General features: G+C 41.2%; 1 protein-coding gene across 1 annotated transcript in view; it reads left to right on the top strand.

The window, feature by feature from the left end:
* MED14 (mediator complex subunit 14) overlaps positions 1 to 8,844 on the top strand; it is an 81,236-nt gene that overhangs the window by 8,460 nt on the left and 63,932 nt on the right. The window contains exon 3 of the mRNA XM_004714569.3: positions 2,037 to 2,142. Coding sequence (XP_004714626.1) covers positions 2,037 to 2,142 — 106 coding nt within the window. The remainder of the gene's footprint in view (positions 1 to 2,036; positions 2,143 to 8,844) is intronic.

Genomic DNA, 8,844 nt, shown 5'->3' with positions numbered 1-8,844 from the left:
GGGTGAAAAGGTCAACTTTACAACTGCCCGTGCTACAGAGCACGTAGCTAGGAACGCGGAGGCAGGAATTTAGGCAGGGCCAGTCCCCACAGATTTAGCAAATGAAAGACACACTTAACCAGGAAGCAGCCAAGTTTGGCTCGTGGCTGAGGCTAAGGCCTTCATGGCCACCGGCTCCCAACACCGATAGACCTAGGCTGCAAAGAAGGGGTGGAAGAGACAAATGGGGCATGTGTCAGGGTGGGGCTGGTGAGTTTTTGAGGAAGGGAATATTACCTAGGATATGTTCTGTCCCTCTGAGACACAAAGGAAAGCGGGGCCTTTGGAGAGCCGACTCCTGCTGCCTATCACTTGAGAGTCAGTTTGGTTGCTGACAACCATGGTGCAGTAGTTTACAAAGAGAATCCTCCTTTCCAGTAGAGGAGCGACCTTGGGAACCCGAGTTAGTAGTGTCTGAAGGATGATTGCTCTGGGAGAGGAGCAGAGAGATGCTACAGAGGTGACTGCTAGAGCTTCATATGCATTTACTGTTCTGCTCTGGCTCAGCCTTGCCCCAGATGCACAGCTTGCTTAGCTCTTAAGGTCCTTCATATGGACTGGTCAAGAGTCACAGCGTAATCTGCATCCTTGATTCTTTTCTTTATCGCACCAGTGAGCGTACTGCTGGCTGCCCTTTCAGGGACTCTTTGTGGGCTATAGCTGCTGTCAGTAGATGCTAGACTGTTGTCTTCCGTCAGGCTGATAGTTCAGCAGAAGAAGCTTCTGGTTTTTTGGTGTGGTGCACCATGGTATTGCTGGGGGGATATGCAGAGATATGGGTTGGCTCTGCAGGTCATTGAACAGCTGTACCTCAGAGTCCACTTGGAGGGAAATTGTTGTCTGGCTGGGTCCCGTTGTCAGTCGTGACCTGTTGAATGTTTTGTGTGTGTGTGTTGTGTGTTGTGTCCCCCCACCCCTGCCCACCCCCGTCCCGCAATGTATTAAGGTAAGCCATGATAGCTCAGTTTTGTAGGTGACATGAAATGGAGAGGTTTAGCTAATAGCACATGAATTGGCAGAATAAAGGCTTCAGTAACAGTTTTAAGGCAATAAAAATACTGACGAGTATTGAGAGAGAGAGTGTTGTAGTAGATAGAGAATCAGTGCAGATAGGAACTCTTTAGCTTTCAATTTTAGAGTCCTGGGGTGGTGCAAATGTTTAAACACTCGACTACGAGCTGAACTCACCCAGACTGTCAGAAGACAAGACTAGCAATCTGCTTCCCGAAGACCAGAGCCTTGAAAATTGTAGGTAGCAGTTCTTTGAACTTCACTTGGATGATTTAGCATCTCTAAATTTTCCATGGGAATTAGTTTGTTAGAGAGTTGCATGGCTAAGTTCTTTGAGGGTCCAACTTTGTAAATCATAGTCCTGTGGAATGGGGAAATGGCCCTTGCTTTTGTAGAATGAATACAGTTTCAAGTTTGGATAACTTCAATTCCCCTTCTTTACTAAAAATGGTACCCCAAACGCAAACCCACAGCCATCGAGTCGACTCCAAGTCATAGCAGCCCTATATAGAGTTTCTGAGGCTTTTTCCATCTGTTTGGGGGCAGGCAACCTCTTCTTTCACAGAGCAGGTGGTGAGTTTGAACCAATGACGTTGCAGTTAGCAAGTCAGTGCTTACCCAAAGGTGCCACCAGAGCTCCCTCTCAAAAGGTACATGGATCTCATTCATAACTCTTAAGACCAGTCCTGTTTTTCACTTTCCCACATATCCATGGATTTGGAATCTTTTACTAAACTTTCATTACAATATAATTTTTAAAATGGGACTCATTGCTAAGACCTTTAATCAGCTTTGGGGTGAAAAATAAAACCTAGACTAGTGGTGTACAAAAAGAGAAAATGATAAATCATGTTTAGAGAAGTGTGATCGGTTAATTTTGTTGTAGCGGTTGGAAATGAAGATTGGTTCATTTTTGAGCACAGAAGAAATTGATTGTGAGATATTTCTAGTATTCTGATTCATTAACATTTTCTTTTGTTTTCTAGGAAAATAGAAATTGTGCAGTTTGCCAGCCGAACACGCCAACTCTTCGTTCGATTATTAGCTTTAGTAAAATGGGCTAATAATGCTGGCAAAGTGGAAAAATGTGCGGTGAGTGAATCCTTTTTGCTTTTATGTTGTGTAAAGCAATGTGTTAAAATGCTCACTTACCATAGTTTTGAGAAACAGTCATTATGTGAGTAATCGTATTTCTTTCTGTGTGATGCTGTATATTATATTTTTGTGGAAACTTAACTGCGTGCGTATTTGTGGAACCTGGTTGGAAAGAAGGATGCAAGCTATCTGGAGAGATCGTTACGCTGGGAGACTTTAAATATGAGACTTGAATTACAAGGGGAAAATGCTATGTTTACATTTACATGGCGCCTTCAAGTTTGTAGCTTACTTCCTTCTATTTTGATTGTAGGAGCCCTGGTGGCACGGCGGGTTGCTTATACAATGGACTGTAGTTTGAAACCACTAGCCGCTCCTTGGGAGAAGGATTGGGGCAGCCCTCCAGTGCCCTGTAGAGTCACTATGAGTTGGAATCGCCTCAGTAGCAATGAGTTTGTTTTTTTTAACGTTTGCCTATTGATCCTCCCCAACTCTCTGAGAATGGCATAGTAACTGTTTTCATATTTTACAAATGAGAAAATGGTAAGGCTCCTGGAAGTTAAATGGCCTCCTCAAAGTCATGTGGCTGATCACAGCATTTATCTGTTCCACACCAGTCTCCAGACTCAGCTTTGTTTACACGCTTTACTTCTGGCCACTGTAAAATATTTTTAGAAAGTGGATAGATTCAGTAAACTTGACATTGATACTCAGTTAAAATCCCCAGCACATTCCCATTCCACCCACCCACACAAACACATGCACACACTCAATTAGGCAATCACGTTGGAATTTTTTACCAGTTAATCATAGCTTGAGGCAGAATAACAACTTTACCTCGGTCACTTAAAGTACAGGTAGTCCCTGACTTACAGTGGGCTTCTGAGTTGAAAATTGATTTTGATGTAAATCCAATGCCTGGGGGTAAGGGTGGTGTTAATTATAATTGCTTTTTATTTTCAGTATCTTTATAAATCTGATTGGGTTGAAAACAGTGAGTATAAATTTAACAGCTATATTTTAACGACACAAACAATAAACTACAGGCACACTTCTGTGTGCTTTGGAGATACTGCTTGTCTTCACAAATCGAAAGTTTATGTAGCAAGCAGCAGGCATGTTCAGCTACGTTTTTCTGGCAGCCTATGCTCACTTAGTGTCTGTTATATTTTAGTAATTCTCACATTTTTGCAAACTTTTTCATCATGTTATTGGGGTGTAAACATAACTGACATGTATGGGGAGACAGAAACTGCCCTTGACTCACTTGATTGCAGGATTCGATTTATTGCAGTGTTCTGGAACCGAACCTGCAATGTCTCTTGAGGTCTGCCTGCACATGCAGTCAAGTGACTATTATAAAGTACTCGAAGACATAGTAGGAAACATTAGAAATTCTAAAAAGAGAAGGAAGACCACATGCAGTTTGGAGTGGGGGAGCGGGTGGTAGAATCCAGGAAGACTTCTTTAAAGAAGGTAGCATTTGAGTATTAGTGTGAAGGATGGACAGAATTTTAAAAGGCAGGCTTAACTGCCATCAAGTCAGTGCTAATTCATAGCAACTCCCCTCTGGGTTTCCAAGACTGTAATTGTTTACGGGTATAGAAAGCCCAATCTTTTGTGATAAGAGTTGTACAAGCTTGATGGCCGCTTGATTACCTTCAAGCCTTTAAGACCCCAGACGCTATACTTTTTGATAGCTGGGCACCATCAGCTTTCTTCGCCACATTTGCTTATGCACCCATTTGTCTTCAGTGATCCGTTCGACAGAGACCCAAAGCGCATTAGTAGGCCACTGGAGATCCCCTTGCAGAAGGGTCTTGGGGAAGGGAGGAGATGAGCCAGTCAGGGTGTGATGTAACAACCTTGAGAAATACAACTTTCCTCTAGTTCCTAAATGTTTCCTCCCCGCTCCCACTACCATGACTCGAATTCGACCTTGCAAGTCTGGCTAGACCAGAGGAGGTACACTGGTACAGATAGGAACTGAAAATACAGGGAATCCAGGGCAGATGAGCCCTACAGAACCACTGGTGTTAGTGGCGAAACAGGGAGGGTGGAGGGAGAGTGGGTAGGAAGGAGGGAAGCGATTACAAGGAACTATATGTGACCTCCTCCCTGGGGGACGGACAACAGAAAAGTGGGTGAGGGGAGACATCAGATAGGGCAAGATATGACAAAATTTATAAACTATCAAGGGCTCATGAGGGAGGGGGGAGGGGGGCATGAGGACCTACTGTCGGGGCTTTAAGTGGAGAGAAAATGTTTTGAGAATGTAAGTACAAATGCGCTTTACACAATTGATGTATGTATGGATTGTGATAGTTGTATGAGCCCTAAATGTTTAAAAAAAAAAAAAGAGTTGTACGAGCCCTCAATAAAATTATTTAAAAAAGAAAAACAAAACAGACATTTTACCTTGGTAGACAAAGTTGAAAAGCAAAAAAAAAACCCCCAAACAAAAAAACCCAGTCTTCATCCCGAGGAGCTGCTGGTGGTTTTGAACTGCCAACCATGTGGCTTGCAGCCCAACTTGTAGCCAATAAATCTCCCAGACTAGGAAACTAAAACTTTGTGACTGCTTTATAACCGATTTGGCTTGTGAGATGCTTGTACCTAAACATGGCACCACTGTGAAGAGGAATTTGAAATGTGAAGAAAAAATGGACACGCTGTTGTTTTGTCAATTGTGGTAATAACTCAGCTTGTGGAATGGGGATGGTGTTTTTAGTCTAAAAATTAACAGTAGTTGTCTGTATTGAACATCTTCCCACCCCCACTCCTGCAATCGCCTTTTTTCCCCCCCCTTCCTCTCATGTATTTTGTGGTAACATCTTAACTACTTCCCACATCTGTCTATAAACATTAGCAAAGTTTTCAGCGTTTGGGACCATGTTTTCAAGCACCCGAAGACTGATTTAGTTAGAAACCACAACAACCCAAAACCCAGCCAATCCCTGTCATTGTAAAACTTGACACCTCTCTTTCCTCTTCGTTATTTATTTCCTCTTAAGCACTTGGTTCCTTCTTCAAAATCCGTCAAATCGTAATCTGCCAGTTCCCTGCTTTGTGACGTATGAGCTGGTCTGCACCATGACATTTAGTGTCCTTCAGTATGGATGGTGTTCTGCCCTCTTTTCCACTAGATGATCCGGATCAAATCTTGACGTACCTTTGCATAAGTCACAGTGCTTCCCTTATCACTTGCATTTATTTCCTTGTAACTTCCTCCCAAGAGAGTGCAATGTTCCAGATAAGACAGATTCCCCTTAACTGTGGTTCCTTGTAACTCAGCTGTGTCATTTTCAGGTACCAATGGAATATTCAGTTCATTTTTAAGTTTTCTTAAGCTTATCAGGCCTTTTAGGGGAAATTAGAGTTAGCAGCTAACCAGTGTAGAGGTACCTTAAAAATTTTATTTTTAGCACCCTGACAAACCAAGTTATAGTAGCTTTTAGTGTATAAAGTAGAAATGATTTCTTTTTAAATCAGGAGGTTATCTATTTATAAATTATGTAATTTTCAAATGATTTCTAAAAATCGTAGACAGCACACTTGTCGTGGGGACTTGCCTGTTCTGTAGAATTTCACGTCAGAGGAGTGTGCAGCACAGGTGGGTTTCTTCATGATTTCCTAGCATCTCACCTTAGTCTTGACCTGCTGCTTTTGATTATCTTGTTCCTTAGCTTCCTGGCCATGCTCCACGCCCCCATTTGAAACTGAAGTTAATACTCAGTTCCAGCCCTGGTAGCTAAGCAAATGGCAGAGCTGGAAGAAATCAGTTCAGTAGGACACATCCAACCACATGATTTCTGTCTTTATGAATAAGTTGGTATTGTTCTTCATTATAAAAGGAGCCCTGATGGTGTATTGGTTACACATTGGGCTGCTAACCACAAAGTCAGCAGTTCGAAATCTCCAGTCCCTCCTTGAGGGAAAGATGGGGCTGTCTGTTCCTATAAAGAGTTATAATCTCGGAAACCCACAGGGGCAGCTCTACCATGTCCTAAAGGGTCGTTGTGGTTCTGCATCAACTCAATGGTAGAGTTCTTCCTTAGAATATTGATAAAACGTTTATTATAGGGATGGTACATTATATACAACATATTGTTTTCCTTGTGGCTAAAAAATAAAGTGGTAGATGCCTTTTATTCATCTGTGTCAATTGTTCATGTAAAAGAAATTGAAGTTTGTAAGCAGAAAGACCTATGTGGTTGAACATCATTCACAGAATTGTTTTTGTTATAAATATTAATAAGCCGGTCCCTTTCAAGCTTACAGTTAGAAAACTTACAGTTCCCAGCAGTGTTTTGGAAGTTTAAGACACTAAATCTGTTTTGACTGAAATGAAGACGCATAGGTTACTCTCTCTGAGAAGCTTAGGGTTTCTTTTCAGTGATTAGTTACTTTAGAGTAATCTTTTATTAAAGATGCTCACATTCTTAGTGCAAAGTTGGAGGTCTTGCAGAGCTAAGTGTTTAGCTTTTCAAAGCTGGTGTTAAATCCCTTAAAACCACGGATATTTAAATTACCTGCTTGGTATCACCTACATGGGCTTCTGTGATAGAAGATCAAACAAAATCTACAACTTCTGATTCTGCTATTGAGCTGTATTGCAATTAATTCGTCTTTAACTGAAAGCATAGCTGTCATCTCTTCTCTGAATTGGTTGATCAGATAAATCATATTCTGAATAAAGTGTCATACTGAACTTCTCCAAGGGTAGTGTATTTGGGCTTTGTGAATATAGACACAGATGTGTTTCTGTCAGGGCTAAAGTTCACCAACTGGATAAATTAAGCGTTTGTGCATGGTTTGTTACATCTATTCTCAGTCTAGTTATTATTTAACTAGCCCACTAGAGGTTCTTAGATCATAATCTTTGGCAAAGACAAACATCAATGATGTGTGTGAGTCCACAGCTTATTGAATTCTGACTAATGGTAAGGCAGTATGGATCATGTTTTATGTAAAGAAAAGAAGAAAATTTCTCGCTTAAGGACCCCTGTGCCCTGTTGGGTTACAAGTGAAGCTGCTGACTGGAAGGTCAGCAGTTTGAAACAACGAGCAGCTCCTCTAGAGAAAGGTGAGGCTTTCTACTCCCTTCAGGAGTTACAGTTTAAAAAAAAAAAGTTAACTGTTTCTGAAAACCCACAGGGCAGTTCTACCCTGTCCTATACGATTGATTGATCGTTGTGGCCTGGAATCAACTCCACGGCAAGGAGGGAGAGAGGGCGAGAGCCTTTTTTTTTTTTTTAATGTTTTTTAAAGCAGTCTTATTGAGATAGATATTATAAAGGAATGAAGAAGTTTGTGGGGGAAAATGGAATGAAAAGATAATGGATTTTTTCCCCATAAACTTTTAGGATGCCCCTCTCTCATTTCATATGCTATATAATTCACCTATTTAAAGTATGCAATTCAGTGGTTCACGTGCAACCATCATTATAGTCAGTCTTAGGACATTGTCACCACTTCAAAAAGAAACCCTATACCTTTTATAAGCTCTTCCCGGCCATAAACAACCACTGATTTACTTTCTGTGTCTCTAGATTTATCTATTCTGAACATTTCATGTAAATGCAGTTGTGTGAAATGCAGCCTTTTGTTTTCCCTTTATGACTGAATATTAATTCATTGTGTGGGCATACCATATTTTATTTATCCAGTCTTTAGTTGATGGGCATTTGAGTTGCTTCTACCTTTGACTCACATGAATAATGCTGCTGTAAACATATCCACACAACTTATATTTACCTAGGGATGAAATTGCTGGACCATATGGTAACTCTGGTTAATCATTTGAGGAATGGCCAGGCAGGTTTCCAAGTTGGCTGCATCATTTGATAATTCCTACCCACAGTATATGAGGGTTTGGATTTTTCCACTTCCATGTGAACACATGCTACTATCTGACTTTTGGACTCTAGCCGTTTTAGTGAGTATGAAGTGCCATCACGTTGGGATTTTGATTTGTATTTCTCTGATGATATTGAACTTGGTTTGGGGGTTTGTTTTTTAATGTGCTTATTAGCTCTCTGTGTATCTTCTTTGGAGAAATGTCTATTCAGGGCTCATTTAAATTTTAAAGGAGGTTATTATTAGCCTGGTTAGCAGCCGGTATGTGAAGAGTTTAGTGAAAAGAACATGATGATCATTAGGGAGCCGCATGGATTCACTAATAAAGTCACTCAAAGCTAAAATTTTGTCTGTTTAGTTGGCTTTCTAAGTCAAAAGAATCACTTGTTGCTAGTGTGTTTTGAGTTTGGCAAGGTAGTTGAGAAGGTATTTCATTACTTGCCCGTGTTTCCGGGGGAGCAGTGTGGGCTAGATCAGCTGTGTTGCTCCGTTAGGAGTCACACATGCCTTCCTGGAGGACAGGCTTTGTGCTCTTGGGCCTTGGCTTTGGTCTGATGAACATTTGTCTGGTGTTCCTATAAAGGGACACTTGGCTGAATAAAGGACCTAAGGCTGAATAAAACTCAGTCCAGAAGTTGAGAGAAGCAGGACTCAAGGATTTTACCATGCCGCAATCCGTTGACAAGTCCTGCTTTCGATTCAGGATGGCTGTAGGGGTCTAACCTGATACAGGGTTATGTACAAAAGATCCAGGCCTTTTATTTATTTATTTTTTTAACATTTTATTAGGGGCTCATACAACTGTTATCCCAATCCATACACACATCAATTGTGTAAAGC

Source organism: Echinops telfairi, unplaced genomic scaffold (genome assembly GCF_000313985.2).
Source record: "Echinops telfairi isolate 266 unplaced genomic scaffold, ASM31398v2 ScPeMD7_26;HRSCAF=91, whole genome shotgun sequence".
NCBI classification, from domain to species: Eukaryota; Metazoa; Chordata; class Mammalia; order Afrosoricida; family Tenrecidae; genus Echinops; species Echinops telfairi.
The sequence above is the reverse complement of the archived record's forward strand: the minus strand, read 5'-3'. Positions and strand labels throughout refer to the sequence as shown.